The sequence below is a fragment of the Ixodes scapularis genome, unplaced genomic scaffold (assembly GCF_016920785.2).
Source record: "Ixodes scapularis isolate PalLabHiFi unplaced genomic scaffold, ASM1692078v2 PGA_scaffold7__128_contigs__length_106722199, whole genome shotgun sequence".
Taxonomy (NCBI): domain Eukaryota; kingdom Metazoa; phylum Arthropoda; class Arachnida; order Ixodida; family Ixodidae; genus Ixodes; species Ixodes scapularis.
In genome coordinates this window covers 5,837,632-5,864,338 of record NW_024609882.1, presented here as the reverse complement: position 1 = coordinate 5,864,338, position 26,707 = coordinate 5,837,632, and the positions used below count along the sequence as shown (strand labels likewise).

Sequence of the window (26,707 nt, the reverse complement as noted above, 5' to 3'; positions counted from 1 at the left end):
TTCTGCCTACGCTGGCGATGTGGCCAAACCACCGAAGCAGCCGACGCGGTCGAAGGGCCGAAGTTCCCAGCAAGCACACGAGCAACCTGTACGAGCGGGAGCCAAGGGCGGGGGCACCGTAAAATGGTAAAAGTGGTAAAAGCAGTAAAAGCGTAAAAGCTGGTAAAAGCCGTAAAAGCACTGGATGGATGGATAAATAACTACGGCTCTGATAACATATAAATAACAGACAGAGCCGTGTATAGGGTGTATAGATAACAGACAGCTCTGAATGCGGCTGACCCCATTTAATCTGGCGGCGGCTTGCGCCACCTGTCCACAGCTTCTAATGAAACACGCGAGTCACCACAGCAACAAGCGCGGCGCTTCAACAGCCGCGACGCCAGCAACGCTAGCACGCGGCGACGGCACGAGGGCACGACGCCGAAGCGGACTCGTCGGTTTTGCAGCGTACGTGGAGAAACCTTTGCACGAGCGTTTTTGGTGTCTGACCTTCATCCCCGCAACGTTGATCCAGTTGTCCTCGGAGCGATCAAATATCCCGTGATGAACGAACGTGCGTGAATCTGACTTGTGTACAACTGTGTTTCGTGCGTTCCCCGTTGGTGTCCCCAGCATCCCCAGTGTTTCTTGAAGCACCAGCACCAGCAGAAGCACCGCTTTTGCCGGGCTGTGCTGCTGTGCTTGCTGCAGAAAAAGAAATAATGGACAGCATCCTGAGTCCTGACTGGATCGTGAGACTCTATTAGCGGTACTGGCGGTACTCGTATCCACCTTTTTGGCGCGGTCTGGAGTGGCCGGCCGGAGTGATCCTGGAGCATGGGCACGTCTTCCGAAGACGTGCTTCTGATGGTGGGTAATGTGCGCTACAAGAAGAACAACGGCACGCTGTATCTGATGGCCGAGCGTATTGCTTGGATGCTGGAGGGAAAAGACACCTTTCCCGTGAGCCACAAGTACGCCGACGTCAAAAGTGAGTGGTTTCAAAGATTCTGCGCACCCTCAACAATTCGCACTTCAGACACATCTCGCTGACTGCTGTTCGGTAAAGAGAACATTTTATTTCGCGGAACAAACAAAAAATTGTCAAACTGGGAACCAGTATTCTCAAAAATCGCTCGGAAACAACTGCCAACCACGAGGATCTATTCGAAGCACAATAATGAATGGAAAACTTGAAGTTGGAAATGGTTGAAAGGGGCCCCCCCTTGATGACAATAATCCCTGCGGGCGAGCATGCCGGATTCCTGGACTTTACGTCGTATATCTCCAAACATCACTTCCGGGTCCACCCGAAAGTGTCCACTAGAGTCTGTCCACTCCCAAAGTTTGAACTAAAAGGGCATCTTCCCTCTCCTTTTAGCAAGCAGCAATGAGAGGGGAAAGGATTTTCAGCCTCGCGGATGTAAATTCCAGCCGTGCATGATTGCACGGGCAGATTCGGTAATAATAGCGAGTAACCTTCCGGCATAAACACAAGGGGCTTGTTGAGGATGCATACCCATCCTTGGGCCCTCCGCGGGCTAGAGCAATGGTGTGGATGGCACAGTGCAGAAGATCTCCCCGGAGGGCAAGGCAAAGGTGCAGCTCCAGGTGGTTCTGCACGGTGCCGAGGGCTCTGCCACCACGTTCCACTTTGTGAACCCGCTGGGGACCCGGGCCCAGCTGGACGACCGCAACAGCGTCAAGGAGCTGCTCCAGCAGCTGCTGCCCAAGTTCAAGCGCACCCTCAACTCGGACCTGGAGGAGAAGAACCGGTACTTCATCTCCTTTCACCCTCCGTCGGCACGAAGGAAGGGCACTCTTGTTGCACGTAAATGCAACGCGTGCGATCATCCTTTATAGTGCACCACTCACGTGCTATATGGAGCAGTCCATTCTGTTGCACAGTCAGTCTGCCGAACCGCGTACTACGGTGCTTGGAACGCGTCTCCAACTGGTGTGTTTACTGCGTCCAAAAGAGTGGTTCCTCGATTTCCTCCTTATGACGTCATAGAATATTTGTGCTGTCCCTCGCCGCGATCCTGGCAATGTCTCGGCGGCAGTGGTGTATGTGGCGGACGCCTCTTCTGCTGCGCGTTGCTCACCAGCTTGACAGTCCACGGAAGCTTCGGCAGCCAGGAGTTGGGATGCCACGATGACAGCGACACTCACACTTGCTCGTGCTTTTTGCCAGAACTTCTAGGCCCAACTGCCAGGATTGCGACATCTAACAGCGCGACACTCCGGCTTCTGTGACGTCATTGGTTGCCACTTTGGGACCACCTTGGGTGCATGGGAGGAATTGGACGCCGAACACACCAGGCGGCATAGCGCAACGGGACTTGAGTGGCCCTTAAATCGTCGGTGAATGTGCGGGACTCGTCTTTGCGCAGGATGCTCCAAGAAGACCCGCGCTTGTTCGAGCTGTACAGAAGTCTCGTGGTGAGCCGAGTGGTCACGCCAGAGGAGTTCTGGGCCAACCACGCACCGGTGAGTGACGCAAACGGAGAAGGCTCGCTTTGGGTCGAGAAAGGCCGCGACACAATCGAGAGCTCTGTGCGGCTGTCAAAGGTTCCCAGAGTGCTTTGTGCTTGAATAGATCGGGTAGAGTCTTACACAGAGTCACTCGTGCCCCACCCGGGCTCTCTTTTGTCTTATGCTCTCTTAGGGTTGGCAGGAATTGGGCTTCTTCGTTGTCTCGTTTGCAACTTGCCTGTACCATAAAGGCACGCAATTTCGGCAATTTCATTGAATTCGGATACAACTTGCGGGATGAAAAAAGTAACTCTTAAATTGCAGATATTAAAGGAATGCTGCACCAAACATTTCAGTGTCTATAATAAGTGGCGCACAATCTTTCCACGAGCCAGCAGCCACCGGTATGTGCGAGCACATGCAACGAAATTGACGTCATAGTCCCCCATTCATGCTTAAGATGACAGTGAAATGTGTGGGCTCCTGAGAAAGGGAGAATAAAGACAAGCTTTTCATCTCCATATTGCGGTCTGGTGTAAAGGGTAAGCGATTGATTGCTGTAACAAGCACGTAGCTTTCACTTGTATAGATGAAAAGCCTGTCTTTATTCTCTTTTGTCCCGTAGCCTATACATTTCACTGTCACCTCAAGCGCGAATGGGAGACTGTGATGTCAATTTCATTGTTTGTGCTCAAACACATTGGCAGCTGCTGGCTCGTGGAAAGAATGTGCGCCACTTATTATGGACACTAAATTGTTTGGTTGAGTATCCCTTTAAGTCAGTGCATGACTGCACAGCTCTGATATGACAGTTTGGGGAATTGAAGACAGCCCAAAGACTTAAACTTCACCTCAAATATGGCATCCTACATTAGCTAGGTAAGTTAAAAAAAAATCCTTCAAATTTGGTCTCGGTTAGGTTTGTCTTCCGCAACAACACCAAAAGTGATTTGTCGTCAAAATGACGTTGGAGCGCGCTTTTCTTGGCTCCAGGCTCGGTCAGGACGCCGTAAGTGTTGGTGGTGTACGTGAGGCACATTTTATCTCGGGCGTGCCCAGAAGCGGCCAGGGGCTCCTGTGGGACCACAGCCGGCCCAGCCCGTGGGCGTCTCGGCAGCCTTCCTGGTGGACGTGCAGCCGCAGACGGACGGCTCCGAGGGCCTCAAGTACAACCTGACGGCTGACATCATCGACTCAGTCTTCCGGACTTATCCCGCAGGCACGTGCGTTTGGCCTTCGCCGGGTTCCCAATTCTGGGGCCTTTGTGGGTGGAGAAAATCTGCTGATATTTTGCGGTGTTTGCTCGCTTTGAGCAGCCCTATTCTCCGTTCACCCGTAAGCTGACGGTGTGGTGGAAGCTACGCGCTTACAGGATTATTCGGCTGCCTTCCTTTTGTCACCTGATTTCACTCGTGGCTCGTGGGTGTGGGCGAGGGCATGATGACGTAGCAAAAGATAGACGTACGATTGATCCAATGGCCACGTAGCTTGCGCTGAACTGTCAGCTTAGGGGTGAACGTAGTATAGGGTAAGACAAATTTAACTTGTTCCCTCGCTACAAAGCCATTTTTATTGACTACAGCAGAGCGGTCTTCAGTTGCTATTTCGAGACAAAGCAAATCGTGTTTTGTGTCTGGTCGCCACGTTGCACGTGCGCTCGGCAAATGCCTATGATATTCTTTTTTCTAGGTCACGGTCAATAGCAGAAATGTAATGGGGAACTCGGCTTCTAAAGTTAGGGGGGGATCGAAGTCTTTGTCATTGCCCTTCCTCGACGTGGTACGCACGTAGGCAAAAGGGTGCCGCAGGCGTGACTTGAGTGCTCGGCTTCTCTCGCGATGCAGTGAAGCGGAAACACCTGGAGAACGTTCCGGAGCGGATGACGGAGGCGGAGTTTTGGACGCGCTTCTTCCAGTCGCACTACTTCCACCGGGATCGGCTGCACACGGCTACGCGGGACCTGTTCTCAGACTGCGCACGCAGCGACGATCAGGGTGGGTGCACGCATGACCATTTACTTGCGTCTGGAGCTGCACGTGCGGCGAAAGGCAAGCATACTCTTAAGATGACGAACCATGCGTGTCGGTGGGCAACCATGCCTGGGAAACTCGCCTGGCCACACCCTCCGGGGGTGCCACTGCACTCCCGTCTCTTTTTTTTCCTGTCTACACGCGTGTCTGTTGGCCGTCTGCAAGGCATCGCAAATCATGGGTATGAACCTGTGACCTTCTGCAGTGACCGGACTCCAGAGGTAAAGAATATCGATGCTTGAAAATTGATGGGGCGACCTGTTTTTGAGAACGTTTACTCGCGACTCTGGCGAAATCAATGTCGTCAGGCGCAAAAGCTGCGGAAGTGGGTTCGGTGGCGTCTGCGGTAGCTAAGTGGTGTCTGTTCCAGTGACTCTTCCTGCTTGGGGCATCCTGGCTGTTACCCCTTTGCAAGTCACTACTTCTGCATTTGAGAGACCTCGAGTGGTGTGGGATAAGCTCGGGGTGTTGAAGTAGTTTTGTACCATCCAGGGTGTTGAACTGGTCCAGTTTCGGGTTTGGTTCAACTTTAATCAGGCATGTGATATTTTGGTTTAGTCACTGGTTCCATTAAGCGTAAACCGGTTCACACCGGTTCATAACTCTGCGTTAGACTGTGGCTGCCCAAACATTTTCTGCACTAAACAGAAAGAAAACTTCGTAGCTTCCAGTTGCTAAGAAAAACTGTCTTCAACTTGCATTACCTGTATTAAAATATTCCATAAAAAACTGGTCATCAGAAGCTGTGCCATGCAAACGGGGACATCTGAACAAATGCATGCTTAATTTAATTGTGTGATCTTGACTTTTTATTGATTTTATGCAAATTGCGTGGTCGTACTGGCGCTCAGGAACAGTATCAATAAAGTACGGAACTTACATGCAAGGTCAGTCAGTCAGCATGCTGTACTCACAAACTACCCATCTCAAATGACTTAGTTGAAGATGAGAAAGACAGTGCAAGGCAGTCAAAAGACAATTCAGACAAACGGGGGAAGAACAGGTGAATCCCTGTGTTTGACAAACGGAAAAAGCGAACTTCTTTTTTTTTTTTGTTCTCTTTTTTTTTTTCTGCATTCCTGAGCAGCGTTCAAAACTCTAGGTTATTAGTGTCCCAGCACCCAAGGCCCCTGCGTTGTGCTACTCGTGGCTTTAGTTTGCCTTTCTAGACTTCTCAGTGGCGTCTTCAGTTTTTGCCACCGCAGAACAAGCACACACTGACAGCCCATCGAGCTCCTCCTTTCAGTTTTTATTTTCGCCATCCCTTTCCTTGAGGAGTATTGTTTGGCAGGAACAAATTAAACAAAATTGCTCTTTAGCCTCTTGGCATAATCACTTAGAAGTGTATGCTTCTGCGCCGGCTCCAAGTCGGGCTGCACATAGACGTGAAATTTATTTATTTATTTCATTATTATTTGGCCATCTTTACGTCGCTGCCTTTACTAGGCAAAACTGCTTCGCTTACGCCACTGCCGGAAATGTCAAAATTGGCTTCATGCCACAACCCGCAAAAACGTGCGTGGCCTAAGTTTTCATAATAATCATAACGATGATAATAGCAATTTTTTATGGCTCAGGAGAGCTTAGGCCCACAGTGCCGTGTCTAGTGGTGATGATTATGTGATATTGCCGCACGCGCAGCTGGCCAAATAGGCAGCGCGCGCGTGGCCTAACAGCTATCGTACCTGGCTCCCACGCGAAAGGCCAGGGTTCGATTTTTGGCAGCGCTACATCTTTTGTTATTTCTGCAATTCAGTTTTCTGGTAGATTCGAGAATCATGTTGCGTGTTCGAGGTCCGAATGTTCTACGCGTCGAACATTCTACGCTGATTATTCCAGAAGCTCACGCATGTACATAAGGGGCACCGCGTGGCGAACCGGACTCAGTTTCGCCCCAGCGCTCGATCCTGCGGTTTCGCCGACATCGACGCCCGATACGCCCTCCTGCTTTCTTCTGTTTCCTTTTCCTTTTATTAATTTGGGCACAAGTTCACCCCCATTGAACGTTTAGTTTACTTCAGTTTTCGTCGCCTCATCACTTGTCATCTGTTACAATATACAAGAGAACAACACAGTCTTCTGATCACCGCAAAAACCGTTGCAAAAACTGCAAAAATGTGGTACCATTTTATTATGAACCGCTAACCGCCACATGAGAATGTGGTCTCATTTAGGTTCAGCTTCAATATCAAGTGTTTGATTTCTGTTTTCATTTTGTTCCAGTTAGGGGAAAAGTAACGGCTTTGAGCCGGTTCTCTCATTTAAAATGGAAACTTTAATAACTGCAGCGGGTGACGACTGCCCAGCTGAAGAAAGTTTACTGCCCAGAAGTACTACTTCCTGGCTGTGACATCAATTACAGGGCCCAGCTCGTCAGAGCGCATAAAGACTAGTCGTTCGATGTTGCTTGCTTGGAGCTCGCACTACAATGGAGAGAAGCCTTGCAATTTCTCGCCACAGACTCCCTGGTAGTCCCTTTTGTCGGCAGGGGGGTGCAAGGTTCCTTTTGCAACCCCCTGTCGATACCCATGTGCGCGGGAGGAAAACAAGCAAACTGTCGGGTTGATGCTGCTACTCGTATATTGTACCACATATGCTTAAATCTGCTTTAAGGTGTTAATCCTGAAGAGACTTTCAAGTTTTTGCACCCTGTGGTGCCATACGTAAGTAGCAGCATCAATATTTCCTTCTGTACATATTGCACATATTCCCTCATAGATGGCGCCAATGCATTTTTTTGTCGTAACACATCACAAGAGCTCGGTCCTAGGCTGCCCTAAGCAAACGCGGGTGTGTGAACAGGCTTTAAAGGAGCTGTGCAACAATTTCAGTGGTTTGCTTAAATTATTTGGAAGTTGGTGTCTTAACCTTTCTGAAGTAAAGAACAAAAAACCGCTTTTGCCTGCATGTCCTAGTTTCTATTTTAAAAATGGACAAAGATTAAGGTTTTCGGCACCTCTCAACTCCTTCACCATCTTCCGAGTCACGTGCGCTGTGACGTCAATGGGGGATGCGCAGGGTTACAGTGAAGCTCTCTCTCTAGTCTAGAGCCATCAGTGAGCAGGGAGAACTCACCCGCTCGCGACCACGTGACCACGTCCTTGTGCAGCGCAATCAGCATGGTGAAAGGAGGAAAGCCCCATCCGGGACCGACCATCCTTGTCTGGCACTGCCCCCGTTCCCCTCCGGCTTCTGGCAGCTGTTTGCGGTAGCAGACAGAGTCGACGATTTTGTTGACCTTGGATAGATGGCGCCACTAAAACTCCGTATAATAAAATTTTTGTCGATGATACCATGTTTTTGACGCATTTATATTTATGTTGGAACGACAAGATTTAGAAAAAAATTACCTTTTATCGAGCAGGGTATTCGCACAATTTCCTATCTTTTTACAAGTCCCCCATTGACGACATGCCGCGTGGTTTTCATGGCCGCCGCTCGCGGCTGCAGGTCGGGAAATATTCTAATTTGTGCCTCGCGATTACACAGTAGAACCGCAACATTTCGAAGGAAGAAGATGTGCTTTCTGTCCTTTGTGACAAGATAAACAATGTCAACAGTAGAAGATGCAAATTCTTTCAACGTTAAAATCGTTGCACAGCTTCTTTAACGGTGTGCAGGTGGCATTGGCTAGCAGAGCGATCGCGCCTTCTGCGACGCATCCGAAGCGCAGTGACGTTGGCTGACTTTCGCTCCCGTTGGTTGCAGATGTGAGGGAGGCCCTTGCAGCTGGCTTGGGGGACCCCTTGGTGGACATCTCCTCTTTCCAAGACGTCAACTCGTCCAGCGTAAGCTTGTCCCTCTCAAGGGGGACCACTCTACCTCGGAGGGGCCTCGGAGCTTTCAAGGAAAAGGCTTGCGCCATGCCCGCATGTTGGTGGCAAAAAGACTGAGTCTTTATTGCTATAATGAGCTTGCGGTAATTATTACGTAGCAATTAGTATTGGCAGTGGGCACTGATAACGAAAGGTACCCGATTAACTGCTACCCTTTAATTTATTACAGTTAGAGGTTGATGTAACAAGCTTCAACATAAAAGATTTAACAAAGTATCACTCTTTTTATAACTTCTTTTCCATAAAGCTTGTGTATTTTTTTTTTTTTTTGCCATAGTCAATTCCTATTTCAATATTGCGAGGTGTTGGCTCCTTAGAAGAAAAAGATATAGGCTCCAAGGGAGTATTTCGCGATTGAATGAAGGTATTCAAGAAAATTTTCTACAACCGCAAGTGCTGGTAATTTTTTGTATAATTATTTGCACATAACCCTTAATCCAATACACTATTAAGCTAGCATCACCACACAGCTCCATTTTTCCTAATTAAAATTGTCATTAATCTTACATGAACACACTGCAGAAAACACACGTAAAGCATAAAGTATTAAAAAAAAAAAATTTTAAGGAGACAAAAAGGAATATAAGTTCTGATGTTCCTATTGGCTATTCACAGAAGATTGGGGTTGTTAAAGTGTTTTTCGTATTTACCAGTTGTGAAGAGTGATAATATTCTGCTGAGAGGTAGTTTGATTTATCAGAAGTGGTCATTTCCTCAGAACCGATGCATTTAAACTTTCTTACCATTTAAGACTCACAAGTTCCTGGAAAGGACACATAAGGCAGGTTCACAGATTTGTGTCGGTTGCGTTTGCAGCACCCGATGCGACAGCGACGACAAAGTCACCGGGACAAGTGTATGCCATGCGAACGTGGCAAGCGAAGCAAATGTTAGCTTCGCAAAGCAATCTTGAGTCACGGCTGTTCCAGTGTTCAGGTTGTTTCTGTCGTTTTGGGTATTGTGAGCGTGAACGTCACGAATGTGTGAACCAGCCTTTATTGTCACAAAACTCTCCCTTAAAAAAATAACTAAAAAATATTTTGAAACATGCGAGACATCTTTTTTTAAATGGAAGCATTTTTAAAATCACTCAAATGAGTGTCGGTATATGAATATTGCACATTTTTTCTTTTCTTTTTTTTTTTTAGAGGGGAGGGGGCTGGGGGTTATTTTTTGGCATACGTGCTGCTCTTTTAGAAAATATGTATTTTGGAAGTTTAGCATCGATGCTGAGCCTTGGGTTTGTGCACCAATGATAGGGAGCCAAACTCCTGCACATTTGTGCCTGAACTTTCTCCGCAATACAAAGCCTGCTGACCGCCCATGACCGCCACGTGTTCCTGACTTCGGACATCGACAATCGTACACAATAGACCGATTTCGCCAGCAAGTTTGACTACGCCACTGCTGCCGCAATGCATCGAGGGAACTTTAGTCTTTCTGCACGTGCGACTACCTCGCTGGAGCTCTGCAGGTGTAGAGCACGAGACGGCACGAGCCGCCTCATGCACTGCAACTTGCCTCCTGTGAGCTAAAGTTATGGCGGCGTCATGCATGCGCTGAATGCTTGGTGAGACCGGTGTATTAGTTTATTTTAGTTTTAGATTTGTTATCCCCCAGCTTTTTACAGTTGTCCCGTCTTCTTACACACACCACCAAGACTCCTGAACCTTGACTTTTTTTTTTAATTTTAATACCCCAACTATTTTTTATGACCTTTAAATCTTCTCCCCCCTCGCCTGTGCAAGTCTTGCTCCCTACTAGGTGTTTGAGAGCACGAACAGGCGTTTACCTTCGTGTTCTGCTCCCCACCTGAGTAGATGCATGCAATTCGGTCATAGTCGCCACAATGCCCCGAGAGAAGACTTGCGAGGTAGCTTACAACTCGTGCGGCAGTCATGTTTCTAATGCGACGACACGCGCGACCAAAAGAGTCCAAAGATTTGCGAGTTCACATTCTCACGTTCGAGTCGAGGCCGGAGTACCCAAGGTCTTCGCCATCATGACCGGAGACTCTTGTTTCGGTAGCTTTGGTAGGGGTACGTCGTTGCTGACGCAAAAGCTCGTTGGCCCAGTTTTTTTACGCTTCCGAAGCCGCGAAGCCCCTCTCGAAGGAACACCTTCGTCGGCGCTTCAAAAAAGGTGCCGTCTATGCGTAACCGTCGGGTTACAGCGCCTGGAACCTGTCTCCGACTGGCGCGCTTACTGCGTCCAAAGAAAGCGGTCCCTCGATTTCCGCTCGACGACGTCTCAGAAATGTCACGTTGTCACCGGCCACAGTCCTGGTGGTGTCGCAGCAGCGGTGGTGTAGGTAGCAGACGCCTGTTCTGCTGCAGGTCGCTCTCCAGCTTGACACCACGACGACACCGACGCTCACATTCCCTTACGCTTTTTTTTCACAACTTGTACAGCCAACTGCCAGGGTCGCAACTTCCGACATCACGACACCCCGGCTTTCGTGAGGTCATTCGTTGCCTCTTCAAAACCACTTTCAGGGAATGGGAGGTTAAACGCGCCGGTTGGAGACGCGTTTTAGGCACCGTAGTTGCATTGAGCGCCACCCAAAAGTGTGATCGAGCGTGCGCGTAACGACGGGATTGAGGACCACAGCCGTGCCCGGTCGGGGTGCAGGGTCGGGAGTCCCCCAACTGGCAGGGCGCTGCGGGTGCCACGGCCAACCAGTCGATGATCCGGCGCTTCAACCACCACTCCATGATGGTGCTCCGGGCGTGCGGACGGGAGGGTGCCCTCGGCTGTGCGGCCGACCCTGCTGCCAAGAAGGTGGGTCCCCTCCTCGCTCGACGTTGCCAGTGTCCGTGTCGTCGTCTTTGTGCCCCAGTTTTCTTGCTCTCGAGCTCGTAGAGGATTGCCCGTACGTATCCTGTTCTGCGTGTCGGCTAAAGCTTTGCATGCCAGGCCGTAGGTCTCCAAGAAGCTTTGGCTGAGCCCGTGCACGGCCAAACCTTCTTGGTACAATCGTGCTTCGTTAATGCAGAAACCCCACCATACGGACGGAAATGTTGGGGACAAACTGGGGAAATGCGTGTGTTTCTTTTTTATTTAAGAATAAACTCTCGTTTATGATTGATTTTGGGGGGAACAGAGATGTCAGTACTAACAAAACATGGCCGTAGTAATATTTAAAAAATACCGACACCCCCCAAAAACATTTTTTTTGCTAGGCAATTTAATATAATGGCAGGACATAACCCAATCAGTATTTTGGTGCATTCACGTACCTAAACCATGGGAATACAAAGTCTGCAGATGCGGTTACAATTATTTAAAAACATTGCGGATGCAGTCCGGATACAGATGTGAAGTCTGCGGATGCCGATCAGATGTGGATAATCAAACTGTTATCCGCGCAGGGCTCTTACTACCATTTCAATGTTGACTGCCACGCCACACATTGCCTGATGCGCCTGTGTTTGTCAGTGTCTGAACCGAGCTGAACAGTACTGTTCCGGTATGATGTTGCCTTTCGAGCCTTGTACAAGTTTAAGCCCTTTCTCATTTTGCTGAAGATTCCAGGAAAGTACCTGTACAAAAGCATCTTCTCATGGTTACAAGTTACTAAAAATTATGCCCAAGATACATTTACTGAAAAAACGTTCGAGGACACCTAAGCACTTCTTATGAGTTATGAATGCGAAAGCATGAATGTTATTCTTCTGCTCCCTTAGTTCGTCTGTGGTGTAGTGGCGTGGACGGCCGAGTCCGCGCTCTTGTGAAGTGGCCGCGCCACAATGAGCTCGGCTGTGCAACCTCTTTGGAGTTTTCCCAAGCAGGCTGTGTTGCCAGGCCCGCACTGCCGCACCTCTTACTGGTGACCGGGTTGCCGCGCGCTCTGTGCCGCCATGGAGAGGGCTTCTCTGGTGGCGTCCCTTGGAACTACGCCGCGTGAGAGCTAATGGCAGCCTCATTCCTTGATGACGCGCGTCAGCCATCAGATTTTTGCTACAGACGACAGGTTTCGCTCCATTGTGTGGGAAATCGCCTACCGCCGCCGATACGCCAGATCCTATGTGGTCCGTCAAACAACCCGAGTCCAGCCTGGTTCTTTCACGGGAGCGGGATACCGCTCCCTTTTATTGGTTCACAAGACACAACGCTCAAAACACTTAGTTTCAACTACAAAGACATGCAACATTACACCAATATTCACACTCGCACGTAAAATAAGCTAAACACAAAGAGGGCCCCCAGGCCTCGTGTCCCGCGATTACCTGAGATCGATCGCACACACTTGCCTGTTCTCGGTACCATTCGGAGTCCCAAGAGGCTGTTCACCTTTTGGTCCACCGTCTATATCTCGTGTGCGAGAAGGTTTCTCCTCGCCCGCCCTGGGCGCCTGCAGCTCCATCCAGTAGCTAGGAGAGAAAGCGGCACGTCGGTAGCCGAATTCGAGATCCCGATCGACCCCGCGGCGACACTACCACGTGATCGTGTCTGAAGCGAGGCAATTGCATAGCTGCCTCGCGGCAACGATGCCAGAGTGGTTTGATGGGCGCTCTCGTGAATGCACGGTGCGCCATAATTGGGACAGGGGAAGGTGCCGTTTGGTGTGGCTTCAAAGCTGATGACGTTGGTTTGCTCCATGGGACCAGTTAATGCTTTCGCATTAATAAAAGTAACTAGATTTTCACCTCAGATACATGAAAGGTATCTAGCCCATTTTCACCTCAAGAAAAAAGGAAGTTTCGCAGATTGTTCATACGCTGCACAAAGTAGTTCTTGCAAGATTTAATTATCGGAGGAAGAAGCTATGCTTTTGGCGGCTGAAACGTGTACATCTTGATAAGATAGCACTTATCTAATCTAAAATGCACCTATTCCTCTTTATTCTCATCATAAAAGGGTAATTTAGTTATGCTCCGCGAGGAGCCGGACTTTTCTTGCTACAACTCTTAAGGTGAAAACGAGTATAGTTACTGCAGGTTTATTCTAAGCCTAGTGGGCTGGCAGTAGGCCTCACGGTATGAACTTCATGCGAGCCCATCCAGAGAGCCACGGGTCAGACAAAGACTGCAGCTGACAAGCAACGACATTGTTTTACTCGTGCCAAGGAGCTGCAATTTATTTGAGCCAAGAGGATGCCTTTTGCTGCCCAACATAGCAGTCACACAGCCAGTGACCTCTGCACTCACCAAGGTGCGCTTACTTGTACCTATTGTAGTATACCGTGCAAGCGCGTCAAAAATAATCGCTAACAAAAATGGTGGATGGTGGATGGATGGGTGGATGGTGGATGGGTACGAGAGCAGAAAAAAACCTAGAAGTTTTAAAGCAGCCACGCAGCTCAAGTTAGCCTGCTCTACTTCAAGCTTTGCCCCTTTACGCTTCCGTGCACCCTTAAAGTTTCACTGTTCTGCACTGGTGCACATGTTCAAAGCTTCTGTGTTTGTAACTCGTCTGATCAGAGAAGTGACTCGCGTGAAGGAGCATGTCGACTAACTCGGTGGTCTTGGAAGTTTGCTAAGGTGGGTGCTTGATATGTCCTTCGCTTATATTTCGAACGTTTAAAAGGCAGAAGTGCGGAATCGCAATTTGGCGCGAGGACGCGTGTTTGACTACAGTGTCGGTGCGTGGCTTTACCGACCGGAGACGGTTTCCTGAGGACTCTGCGTCGACTTTTAAACTGACGAATCTCGGACTTACGGTGCCTGGAATGTGTCTCCAACTGGTGTGTTTAATGTCCTACTCCGCCCATGCATCGAAAGTAGTCCCTTTGTAGCAGCAAATCACTTCATCAAAGCTGGAGTGTCGTGCAATCGGACATCGCAGTCCTGACGGTTCATCGTAGAAGTTCTGACCTTCCACTCTAGCGGCATTTCTCCGCAAACAGATTTAGCAAACCAGTACTGGGCATTCAATTGCTAGGGCGCAAGGGAGTAAGCACTCTCCACATGCAGTGCCTGTGGATTCGGCGCTTTCCTGGATGTGTCACACAAGTCGCAGCTGCATATCCGACACTTCAATGTTGTCCGCCTCTCTCACTCTTTTGTTTGTTCAGTCTCGGGATTTCATAGGACCTGTACCAGCTCGTGCATCTCATTACGTCTACGTTCTATCCAATCCTCAGCTTCCGTACGGAAGTGGGCCTCACAACTACTGTACCTGGAACGCTTCTCCAGCTGGTGCGTTTGGCGTCTTACGCCCATGCGTCAAAAGTGGTCCTAAAGTGGCAACAAATAACCCCACAAAAGCCGGAGTGTCACGCTGTCGGATGCCGCGGTCCCGGCGATTGAGTGTAAAAGTTCCGGGAAAATGACACGAAAGAAAGCGATTGTCGCCATTGTTGCGGCATTTTAAGTCCGAGCTGCGAGAGCTCCCGTGGACCGTCAAGCTGGAGAGCAACCTGCAGCAGAACGAACATCTGCTACACCTACCACCGCCGCTGCGACACCGGCAGAATCGCGGCCGGCGACAGCAGGACGCTTGTGTGACGTTATCAGGTGAAGGTGGAGGTACCACTTTTTTGGATGCAGTAGACGTACCAATCGGTGACGCGTTCCAGGCAACATACCGGCGTGGCGGGGCCCATGTTTGAGTGAGGCGTCCGACTTCCTGCAGGCCCGACTGTGGGACAGGGCGCGCCTGGAGGACCTGGAGGGTGTCACCAGCTCCACGGGGGGCGCCACCGTGCGGTTGGGGCACGGCGAGAGGCACCAGCGGGGTCCCACCCCGGGCAGCAATGGCCCTCCGTGCGACGGCCAGGCGTCCGCCCAGGCCCTTCGCAGGCAGTTGGCCCAGTGGATCCCCTCAGGACGCTCGGTGAGCTGCTTCCAGTTTCGCTCACACGTGTACATCTGCTCGAAGTTCATTTCATTTTCTATTACCCTTAAATCACTAATTTCTGGGCTTTGCATAAAGGAAGGGGGTTGAAGTTAAAGAGAAGCAGTTACACACACAGATTACAGTTCAGCGTCTGGCCAGGTCATATGTTTTAAGCGCGTCTCTGAAATCGTCTGTGTTGGATACGGGGGGATTGATGGCCGAGTGGACTAGTGCAGTGAAGATCGAAGCACATGGATGAAAAGATCACACTGTAGAACCCAGGGATCCTGGGTTCAATCCCCACCCCTGCTCGTTTCTATTTGGATGAGCATTGTACCGGCGTGCAATCGTGAATCACTACTGTGTGATGCACACTAAAGACCTTAGGCTAGCAGTGGTTCCGCTCTGGCTAAATTTCTCTTCTACAGCATAAACGAATGTCGCTGCACCTCAAAGGCAGGCTGACCTTATGTTGTAAAAACACAGATGTTAAATTTAGTTTTGATGGTGCTAGGTATACCTAGTACCAATGCTATCGGATAGCCTATTCCACAATGCGGCTCTTTCGTCGGCACTTTTGTGGGTTGCCTGGAAGGAGCATGCTCCACTCTTCCAAACTCCCACAAAATCTTTTTTAAGCGGCTGGATAAAACGCTGGTGCTGAATTTAGGTTGCAAGACTGGTTTGGAGCAATTCTGAAAGGTGCATTTATTTTGGGACGTTGTATTAATCGACATTGTCCGTACCACAGTTTAATGCTCATATACCAGTAATACCTGAAAGACAGTGTGCAGGCTAGCTGGTGTCAGACACAGGAGGAGGAGGACACTGCCTGTGGCACAGTTAAGATTCGAATCAAAAATGGAAGCTTTTGACAGGCACAGTACTCTCAACCAACACCTGAAAAATTCGCGCCGAAGCCGATCCTCTGAAGTGTTAATGACATGGAGACAAAAGCAACACCCCGCAGCTTGCCTGCAATGCCGTTTGCACCTGCTGTCGGGAGTACTCCTTCTGTACTAAAGACTGTTGGTGAGCTCCTTTCCCGAAAAGGCCATTTGAGGGGAAAGGGCATTTACGGTGCTGTGTGGCACGCTCTTCCCCTTTTGGGAGGAGGGCCATTCTATCGAAGGATCTTAGGTCTGACAAGAGTGTAACGATTTTGACGGAACATACTTTGTTTCCTGTGTTCATCGGAGAGAGCAGTTGCACTCAAACTCATTCGAGACACTCGACGCAAACCCGCTAACTACGCACATTGCCCCTTCGAATTCAAGTATCTCGCGTGACCTACCACCAGCCATGCTCTACAATCAGATTAAAAGAAAGAGCTTTAGCTGTAGGGTACTTTCAGTCCTTTTATTCATAACATGCCAATTAATCGCAACCACGGTAGTTGTATCCACCTCGTCCACTAACCTGCAGCGTCCAGAGAGCTGCCGTGACAGGTTGGCACAAGATGTTGCTCAATTTTAGGGGTAGCCGTATTCGTCTGTCGCTCCAGTGCATAACCGCCAACACGTCATGTGCACCGTACATGCACATAGATCAACGTTACTGGAACAACTCAGTTGGGAAACCACCATAGGAGCCTGCTTTGAAAAAGTGACTCCGATCCGTATTCCAGAACCGAAATAAAGGCAATTGCAACGCCGCCATTGCTCCCTCAGTAAGCACTTCGAGAACTGGACAGTTGCATGTATTGGTTCAGGTCCAGTCGCACAAGGGCTAGGGGTGCCATCGCGCAGTGCCATTTCACAGTAGCTATATAAATCAGCTGCCATGTTTTGACTCGTTGCTGAAGAGCAGCGCCGTTATCAAATCCAGTTTGGTCTCGGCGAATGTGAGCGGTCTGGGTGTCAAAGGTGAGTTTCCCAATCGAGTGTTTTAGTAATGTTGACGTAGATGGATGAATAGATGGATGGGGCAAGCGAGTGAGTGAACGGGTGGACGCATTGTTTAGGTGCACCTCGGTTTGTCATTACCACGTGGTCATTAATGCCGCTTTATAAGTGCTCTTCACTCTATACCACCTGCACTGTTTTGGAAAAGAAATGTGCTAACAATTTTTAAGGTAAGCAGTGTTTTAATATTTGCATTCATTTCAGATTTGACAGTTTGGCCCCTATTCGGCACTATTTTGTTCAAATTCAATTCAATCGAAATTTTCACTTTTTGCATGCCCCCTAAATTCTTAAAAAAACTGCCTTCCAGTGTTTGAGAGAAGTTGTCTCTTCCGCTCATACGATTTCAGTAGGGGCATTTGGGGTCCGCATGCTCATTTGGTCATGCTTTGCAGATGCTCCCGGCGTCTGCCGCCTTGTCCGTTCTCGGTGAGCTCTCGCCCGGCGGCTCTCTGATGAAGAACGCCCAGCAGATGCCCCTGAAAGGCAAGTGCTTCTAGAGAGAGGCCCACTGGAAGCCGTCCCTGCTGAGATGGTCGTTCCTTTGCCGTCGGCTGGGCTTCAAATCTTAGAATTCGCAACTGTTGGCTGTCTTGCTCAACTTTCCAATCCCTCCAAACTACGTCATCTATTACCTTTCTCACTCTACTCGCCAATTCGACTCCCGTGTCTCGATCGGACTGCTCTAAGCAGCCAGTTTCGTACGCCAGTTTAGCGGTTGCTGTATGGTGCAGAGCACGCGGGCACTTTTAGTTTTACTCGTTTGAGAACACATCATTCTTAGGGCTCCCGTTAGGTGCCAACGGCAGTCACCGTACATTAGTGCTTCCTTTGCACATTTGCCTCAATTGGTGTTCTTGTTCTTATTTGTCGCATTTGCAGGTGTTTGTGCGGGTTATCTCAATAGTTTGTAAGGGTAGCGGGTAACCGTCTCCATCTACAGCTGTGGCGGGACCTTTATAATGTGAAATGTTAGTCAGTCTTTCTCGCACAAAACGAGAACATTTAAACGGATGTCAATTTGGGTCGCCGTATTCGATTGAGAACTGGGTGACCCGACCTCACCTGCTTGCCGCGTGAATGGCCGGTCACTGGATTCTACGGAGACGACATGATGCGGGCAACGCCAGGCCTTGAAACGGCTGTCTGTGCTGCAATGCCTGGAACACAGAGACGGGTGCGTTCAGCATCCTAATCCGCCCATGCATCCGAAGTGGTCCCAAAGTGGCAACAAATGACGTCACAGAAGTTGGAGTGTCACGCTGTCGGATGTCGCGATCCTGGCAGTTGGGCGTAGAAGTTCTGGCAAAAATCACGAGTAAATGCGAGTCTCGCCGTCGTCGCGGCATCTCAACCCCCGGCTGCCGAAGCGTTCGTGGACTGTCAAGCTAGGGGGAGATCTGCAGCAGAACGGGCGTTTGCCATACCCACCACTGCTGCTGTGACACTGCGAGGGTCGTGGCTGGTGACGGCGTGACACCTCTACGATGTCATCGGGTGGAAATTTAAGGCCACGTTTCGCATACGGTAAACACACCGTTCGGAGACATGTTCCAGGCATGATACGAGCATTTGGGCACAATGTCAGGATGCTCAAAAATCTGGGGCAGGCTGCATTATCAGCGCCCGGCAAAGTCGGTGCTTCGTCACCAACCGGTTGCCCTTTATGCGCTGCGACGACTGATTACACGCCGGCGGCGTGAAGGGCACATGTAGAGACCTCGGTAGTAAAAGGGCTGTCTCACTTGCGCCCGATTTCAGTGTGCAGCCAGCGACATCGTTTGACTTTGGAAATGTTTTTCCAGACACTGTGAGCGTGGAGCTGCAGCGGGACCTGCGACGCATATACGTGGCCCAGTACGAGCTGCTGCGGCACTTCTGGACCTGCTTCCCCACCACCAGCGCCCAGCTCGAGGACAAGGTAGCCGGGGCCGTCCCGTGGCCGGAGACGAGAAACGGTTGGGTAGAAGATTCCGCGCCAAGAGAGGCGTCGAAAAGAGTGCAACGGCGTTATTGCAAAACATGTGGCGACGTCCCCGGTATAAACGGCGGTGTGAACGAGCGAACGAAAATCGGCGGCGTTGGCATGCCCACCTTGCAGTTAAAACACGCGTCGAGTGACAAACAATTGTCACGCGACACCTTGCCTCGCAACGTACCGAGTGCACTCGGAGCTTTGGATGTTCTCGGCGACGTCTCCTCGCAGTTCAGTCGTGCTCCCATTAGACGGGAGCCCAAATGGTGCTTCCGTCGGGCCAGGCAGAGAAGTCAATTTTTTCTAACCGGCGACTCGACAGGTGGACCCTCGCGTCATTGGTAAATGCGGCGTAGAGTTTGTGACGTTAGACCTCGGGAGTTGTTTCCCAGTCCACTCAATTTTAGAGACGAGTAATTGCACAACACTAAAGTTCTTTAAAGCTCTAATTATAATTTCCTCGCTGTTGACCTTCCGATCCATTATATGCGGAATATGTTTAGTATCGAGATGAAGCGTTGCAGTCGTTCTTGCACAAATGTTTTCCCCGATCGGCGATGGTTACAACATTGTTTTGTTGCAGTAGACGTACTGCACCGACTGTAGTCACCCAGTGAGAGTATACAATATCTAGGAAAAATACTTACGCCATTCATAACCTCATATTTGTGGACTTTGTCGACCACCATTTTCCCACTGATAATTTCCAAACATCGCTTATAACCTTTAGCTCGGATAATGGGAAACTTGGAAACTTTGCCATTTGGTCCGAACCGCTAGCTCTTTATTTGGCAGAGACCGAGTTTATGGCGATACAAACGTTTATTTGTGTAGTGTAAGAAACATACCTGGAGTTGTCAAATAGCGCCTGGTTTCGAGCACACCCACCGAGTGTGCCGGTGCGAGTCTAAACTCGTGCTGCCTGGCGTGTTTCTCTGGTGCAGGTGGTGAGCATGCGAGCCACCCTGGAGCGCTTTCAGTATGCCCAACTCCAGCCGTTTCGGGACCGCTTGCTCCGAGAACACCACTGTCCCGACGTAAGTTACCACCCAAATTCGGCGGACAACCCCCACGTACAAATGGGGCACAGGTGGCGTGCAAACGCGGTCGAATTGTGCCGTCAATTGTGGCCAAGGCCGTTGCTGTGGCGTTGTCTCGTCACAGGATGAATCTCGATTTGTGTTGTTACTGTCCAAAGGTTGAAAGCTGGGCTAGTTGGTGATCGTTGTACATAATGGAATAAAACAGCGCGAAGATAGAAATAGGAAGAGACACACCAGACAGGACAGAGCGCTGACTCGCAACTACGGCTTCTTTACTCAACGACAAAGAGAAAGAAAAAAGATAAAATTATACAGGAAAAGAAGAAGAAAAAAGAAGAAAAAAAGTCATTACTGTACGCAATCACACGCGCACCTTTCACCCATGGTAGCTGACTACGGCACGTGCTGGACCCTCATTGTCAACTTCAGGAATTCCAGCTCCTTGCCTGACAACGCCACTGATGCTGCGCTGATACACTTTTTTCCTTGACTCTGGATGTGGAAGGCCTCCAGCACCTCGCGTGTCACTTTGTCCCTGTGTCGTCCTAAGATGGTGGTGGCACTAAAAAACGGCTCGCACAGGCACTCTTTGCAGTGAACCGATAGGTGTCCTCCCACTGTCGCTCCGAGGGAGTACCTGTGCTCGCGGAGCCTGTCATTCAGGCACCGTCCCGTTTGTCCCACGTAGGTGGAGCCGCACGAGAGGGGGATACTGTAGACTACTCCCATGGCACATGGGACGAACGGCCTGGCGTGCTTCTTGCTACACTTGTTTCTGGCGATTCCCTCTGCCTTCGCATGAACTCTGGGGCAGATCTGGCTCATTTTTTCTGGTGCGGAGAAAACCACTGGGATTCCATATCTTTTTCCAACATTTTTTAAATTGTGAGAGATCCTGTGCAAGTACGGGATAACTACAGGCCGCTTGCGTTCCACATCTCGTTGTGTAGACTGGCTACCCTTTACTTTCTTCAGCAGTTTGCTTGCGACGTCTGAAAGTAGTGCCGTCGGATAGCCAGCTTTCCTCAGTCTTTCTTTCTGTATCCTAAAGCTCTCCCCCAGAGTGTGGAGGCAAGATTTTTTGAGCGCTGAGAGACAAGATGTAACGATGCCCCTCTTCACAACCTTCGAGTGGGCCGACCTGCAGTCGAGGATGCCTTTCTTGGATCGTGGACGATAGGTCCAGCAGACACGCGAGTCTCCTATGCGCAGGGAAAGGTCCAGGTACTGGAGTATCCCTTCTTTTGGGACCTCAAAGGTAAACCTAAGGCCTCCCCCACACTTCTCGAATACCGCCACCACTGTGTCAACCAACGCTTCCAATGTTCCAGATCTTCTGAAAAACACCAAAAAGTCATCCACATAGCGAATTATCTTGATAATACTCGTGCCGCCTAGCTCTCTTTCAATGCCACAGTCCGCTTCACCGAGGTAAATGTCACTTAAGACGGGGGCTACACAAGAGCCGATGCACACACCCGACTTTTGTCGGTAGCACCCTTCCTGCCACCCGACTACCATTGACTGCAGATAGAATAACAACAACTCCAAAAAGCTTTCCAGGGATACTCCACCAGAACTCCTAAAAGCCAGTTCTCCATTGGCTTCGATGCACCCTTTCACTGCTTCCAGCAATCTGTCGTGCGGCAAGGAGTAAAAAAGATCTTCCACGTCTATACTACAAGCGTGCCTCATCTATGGACCCTCTGCTTCGAGGTACTCTACAAGCTCCAATGAATTGAAAACCCTAAAATGGTCATTGATATTCAATGCTGATAACTGTTTTTGTAGGTAGGAGGCCACCTGCCTTTGCCACGATCCCTTTTCCGTGACAATGGCTCGAAACGGGCACCCTTCTTTATGGGTTTTGGCGCTGAAAAACGCTTGCAGGTGTACATTCTCCGCTTTTCCTACTCTCACCGCCAGCTGGGTTAACGCCAGGCGATCACAAAGTCCTTTTGCCCTGTCTCGAAGTTTCTTCAGATCCACATTGACCGGTCTGAAATTTTTCTCAATGGCCGCGTTTGTTACTGTCACCAACATGACTAGGCCAGCATGATGGCCTAGCTCTTTTGGCATTTGCATCCTGCAAAAGGACTTGGGTGAGGGAACGGGGGAAGGGGGGGGGGGGGAGAGAGAGAGAGAGGGAGGGAGGGAGGGAGGGAGGGAGGGAAGGAAGGAAGGGGAGAATTTGAGCAAAACTACCCTGGTAAAATGGCCATTTCCGAGTATTTTGTACGCAATTCAAGTTCCCTACTGCCCAAGGTAAACAGATAAATATAGAAATAAAATATTTCCACCGCAGCAAAGGCGAGCTCACAGAAACAGCATCACTAACTCTGCATTGAATCGGCACAAGAGTGTGTTTCACTTTATGTGCGAGGGAAGCAGGTGCTACAGTGGCAAGCGTGCTGCCCAGAACACACTTATACGTCACTTAAATACTCTACCGAAATGACTCTATCATAGATTTGGAACTAACTTGGTGTCTTGCAAACACTCTCGTTGACCAGTGTAGTACTTACGAGCAATACAATAGTTTCTCAAAAGCTAGTTACGTTTTTTTTTTTTTTCAAGAGGAGAGTAGGTGGGGAGAAAATAAAAGAAAAGGTGAACTTCAATTGTTTAGGTTAAGCACTTTGCAAGGGTGCACGTTTGGACTCGGATAACCCGAGCACACCCACGGTTGTGCGGAGAGGGAGAGTCTGTCAAAGCAGGAGTCTCCGCTTCAGGGCTGGGGAATGCGCGTCTCCTAACAGTGCAGAACATGAAACGACTTCCGACCATTCATTTAGGACAATGTGCTGGCCAGACTGGGGTAGTTGGATTCTCTACCACATTTTGAAGAGGGGTCTGGGGATGAACGCAGGGTGTGTCTGCAAACCGAGGAGGATGCCGGGGAGGACAACAAAAGTGCAGTGGACAAAAGTCCACTGCTACCAGTCTTTCTGCAATCTTCATCCACAATCATGGGGGAGGTGGGAAGAGGCGGTAGCGAGGGAAGGAGAGTGGCAAGAGGGAGTCTTTTCTCTCGATTAGGGGGGAATTGCAAGTAGTAACAGCTGAGCTGTTTCCTCAAGTTGAAAAAGCTTCTTAACAATGGCGCTTTTTTTTTTTTTTTTTTATTATATAGTTTTGCCACTAGTTTAAGTGTGGTTTCGATAACAAATCGTAACTTGAAACTATTTTAAGGCTAATGAGCTATTTTTATTTTTTCAGTATTTAGTACTCTACTCAAACGCCTGTCAGAATTAGACATTCAGTACTTACTCAGTTACTTTTGTCCTGGTACTGCGTAACCTAAATACGGGTATTTTGTACAAGAGTGGCCCTGAATGATGCTTGCACTGTTCGAGCCCATGTGCTATGTAGAAATGTCGAAAGCCCGGAGCTCACTCTTGTAGCTTCTACCATGCTCATGCACGAAGTGAATCTAAACAGAGGACCAGGGTCGACTTAGCGTGACTCACACCAAAGCAGTAGTGTTTTCTCAGCAGTCCCATTATAGCACAGTGCCGCACTAAAATCAACACAGATTTTGCATCCCGCTATAAGTCCGAACGCGTCTTCACTGTCGTCTCGGGGTTATTCACACCCTTAGATCCTGGGGATATCTCCCTCATGTGAAGACTCCTAACGTCGGCTCTGCCGCTCGTTCAATCTCGTGATTCGTCATACGACACAAACTCAGTAGCTACGTTCAACACCGCGTGCGCAAAGTCCACAAGCATGGCCAAAGAAAGCGACAATGCACCCTTTTGTTGCATGCCTTCCCCTTTTCCCACCTTTATTTGAGTGAGTATGTTGTGCTGGAGTATTGCAAGTTGCAGTGTTAGCCAGTTGACTGCTTGCCCAGCCAGAAAGAAGCCTGCGGAGCGCTGCATGGCCGCCTTCCTTGCAGCTGGCAGACCACCTTGACGACCTGCTCCAGGCAGCCTACGCCAAGTACAGCAGCTGGCAGTCGCGGCGGCTGTCCCTGGGGCGCAAGTGAAGACCACCTCCGCAGCCAGACGGCCGAGCATCGCCTTTGTGCAGGGTCTGGCAAGCCGCCAAGGTGGCCCCTGTGCTCGAGAGAGCCGTGGTGTCTGCCCAAGAATACACAGAAATTCGACGAGTCAGCCTGGGTCTCAATAACTAACTAAGGGTGAAAAGTTTGTGGGGATGTCAAGGCCGGTTTACACACACGGCGCAAAGTCGGCGCTGCATCAGTGCTGCATTGCGCGTGTGAACTATACTCGTTTCCACCTCAAGAACCATTGTAAAAAAAAAAGTACAGCTTTTCGTGGAGCATTACTAATTTCCTTCTTTATGCTGAGAATTGAGGTATGTGTAGGTGCATTTTAGATTAGGTATGTTACCGTCTGCATTTCAAACGCCAAAAGCATCGTTCCCGCCTCCGACAACTAAATCTTGTAACAATTACTTCATGCGGCGTATGAACATGGAGCAAAACTTCCTTTTTTCTTGAGGTGAAAACAGGCATAGAAAAAGCAAATTCGCAAGCAGTCAAGTGCCGATACAGCGCAGGTGTAGTGTAAAGTCTGCGATGCATCTATAGTGCCAGATTACCGCTGTGCTGAACTCGCAAACAGGCCTTTGACAGCGCACGCAGCAAGATTAGTACCTATCCTTCGTATTCTTTGATGCAGTCATCGTTTCAGGGCCCCTAATAATTGGCGTCGGGGGCTGGCACACTGCATTTGCTAAGTGACCCACTCAAAATGCATAGGGTTACTCGTGCTTGCTGCTGCAAGGGCCCGGGGCCATTGATTGCGTGCCCTCCAACAATCCTGTTTAGAACTGTGCGACACAGGCTGTAACGAGTTTTTACGGAAGACACTCTGAACATTGCAAAACCTCGAGACATGGCCCTTTCTGTGTTTTGTCTCTTTCCCCACTTCTCCCCGTAATCTTTTCTTTCACTCTGCTAACCAGCACGGGGAATTTCAACATGTCGCCGAGGTGAGTAGACATTGCATTCAACTGAACACATGGGCAGTTCCTGCGCAACGCTTGCCAAGACCTGAGGCTGCCCAGCGGAACGACGTACCCGAGCGGCGGAGCGGTCAGTACGCAGCCCGCACGGAAGGCTTGAGCAGTCGCATGACGAAGCGCACGATCTTCTCGTAGGCGACGAACATGAGGGCCGCCGTGAGCACCGTCTGCCACAGCTTAGCCTCCAGGCCCCGGTACAAGCCGGCGGGACCCTGTGTGCGCGCGATGTGCAGCAGCAGGCCCGCGAGGCCCTTGTCGGCCTCGGGGCAGCCGTAGCGCAGCTTGGCCTGGACCAGCTGCAGCGGGTAGGTGGCCACGGTCGAGATGACCTTGGAGAGGGCGCCGATGGCAAACACCACGGCCCCGCTGAGCGGCAACTGCGCGTCGGCCGCGCGTCGCTTGAGCGCTTCGTACACCATGAACTGGACGGCAGGGCTGGACACGAGCACCAGCGACGGCAGAGTGCTTGCCCAGAGCGCGGCCAGGCCCTCGGTTCGCGCGATGTGACGCAGCCCGTGCCAAAGGCCCTCGTAGCGGGGGTGCCTGCGGAGGCTGTCTCCCGCCAGGACCTTGGCGCCCTGCATCTTTATGCGGGTGTTGACCACCCACAGGGGCGTCGTGGCCAGCACGTTCACGACGCCCGCCACCGATGCCAGGAAGAGATCCGAGAGAGCGCTGTGGCCGCCGGCGGCCGTTACGCTCCGCAGACCGTGGAAGCTGTAGAAGTACACGAAGTTGGAGCACCAGAGCGACGTGAGCACTGGACCCAGGCCGCGGTACACGCTGCCGGGGCCCTCGTCGGCGACCAGTTCGCGCAGCAAGACCAGCGTGCCTTTGGGCTCGCGGCGTTCCTCGACTTGCAGGCGCGACCGGACAGTGTCCAGGGGGAAGAAGACGGTCATGGCGACGGCACTGCCGGCTGCACCGGCCACGGCGTGCACCAAGGTATCGTACGTGAGCAGGTTCTCCCAGCGGATGAGCTTCGCCATGCTGACTCCTCCAAGTCTGTTGAATTGCTGGCCTGATCAAAGCTGAGCTGTTGGCGTTGCTGACTCGTACGTACTCTACCTCGTACTCTAGGCGTTGATGAGCGGCTTTACCGGCTCCACTCTCCAGCTAGGATCCAGCTAACATTGCCTCCAGCGTAGGCCAAGGTTTCCTCTACCAGCTTTGCCTAGGAGGAAGCGGTAAATTTCCGGCGGCTTGAAGAATTTTGCCTGGCACTGATCCGATTGAGCCTGCTGAGCCGACGAATACCGACGAAGGCCACCGACGACAGCGCAACAGCTGCGACAGGGCCGGAGCAGCCTCACGCGATCAAGACTATTGTGTCAATAATATTACGAAGTACACCTAAACCTATACTAGATTATGTTTACAATTAAATTAATATTTTATAACAAATAAATTGAAAGAAGCAAAAATTCCTCACAATTTTATTTTTGGTGCATGTATGGCGGCTACTGCTGGGCTACTGCAACGAGTTGAGCGGCTCTTTCCATTGAATCGGGCGGTGGCTTGCGCCATCTATCACAATTTCTTTAACTCAAGTTAAATTTATGCTTGCTGATCTTTAGGGGTGTCGCGAACCGGCCGAGGTTCGAGGTCGACCAGGTTCGACTTTTTCGACCTTTTAGTGGAAATTTCGACGAACCTTGTGGTGAGGATCGACTAGTGTGCGCATGCG

The 26,707-nt window shown here is 50.2% G+C and overlaps 2 protein-coding genes across 2 annotated transcripts; one reads left to right on the top strand and one right to left on the bottom strand.

Moving 5' to 3' along the window:
* Window positions 1–112: 112 nt before the first annotated feature.
* Window positions 113–24,895, top strand: LOC8035893 (general transcription factor IIH subunit 1). Its single transcript, XM_029977816.4, has 12 exons — window positions 113–973; window positions 1,550–1,757; window positions 2,376–2,472; window positions 3,517–3,676; window positions 4,302–4,451; window positions 8,196–8,275; window positions 10,955–11,104; window positions 14,900–15,100; window positions 17,403–17,493; window positions 18,813–18,928; window positions 19,927–20,019; window positions 23,927–24,895. The coding sequence occupies exons 1-12, from the start codon at window positions 820–822 to the stop codon at window positions 24,014–24,016; spliced, it is 1,590 nt and encodes a 529-aa protein (XP_029833676.2). The 5' UTR covers window positions 113–819; the 3' UTR covers window positions 24,017–24,895.
* LOC8035894 (peroxisomal membrane protein PMP34) lies at window positions 23,782–26,498 on the bottom strand. The gene is made up of 2 exons (XM_002411562.4): window positions 25,076–26,498; window positions 23,782–24,110 (listed from the first exon to the last, which is right to left on the bottom strand). The coding sequence occupies exon 1, from the start codon at window positions 26,007–26,009 to the stop codon at window positions 25,092–25,094; it is 918 nt and encodes a 305-aa protein (XP_002411607.3). The 5' UTR covers window positions 26,010–26,498; the 3' UTR covers window positions 23,782–24,110; window positions 25,076–25,091.
* Window positions 26,499–26,707: the final 209 nt, after the last annotated feature.

Coding starts and splice junctions, on each gene's coding strand:
- LOC8035893 (XM_029977816.4), top strand. CDS start 820: ATGGGCACGTCTTCCGAAGACGTGCTTCTGATGGTGGGTAATGTGCGC. Junction 11,105..14,899: donor CCGACCCTGCTGCCAAGAAG/GTGGGTCCCCTC, acceptor GACTTCCTGCAG/GCCCGACTGTGGGACAGGGC. Junction 20,020..23,926: donor GAGAACACCACTGTCCCGAC/GTAAGTTACCAC, acceptor CCTTCCTTGCAG/CTGGCAGACCACCTTGACGA.
- LOC8035894 (XM_002411562.4), bottom strand. CDS start 26,009: ATGGCGAAGCTCATCCGCTGGGAGAACCTGCTCACGTACGATACCTTG.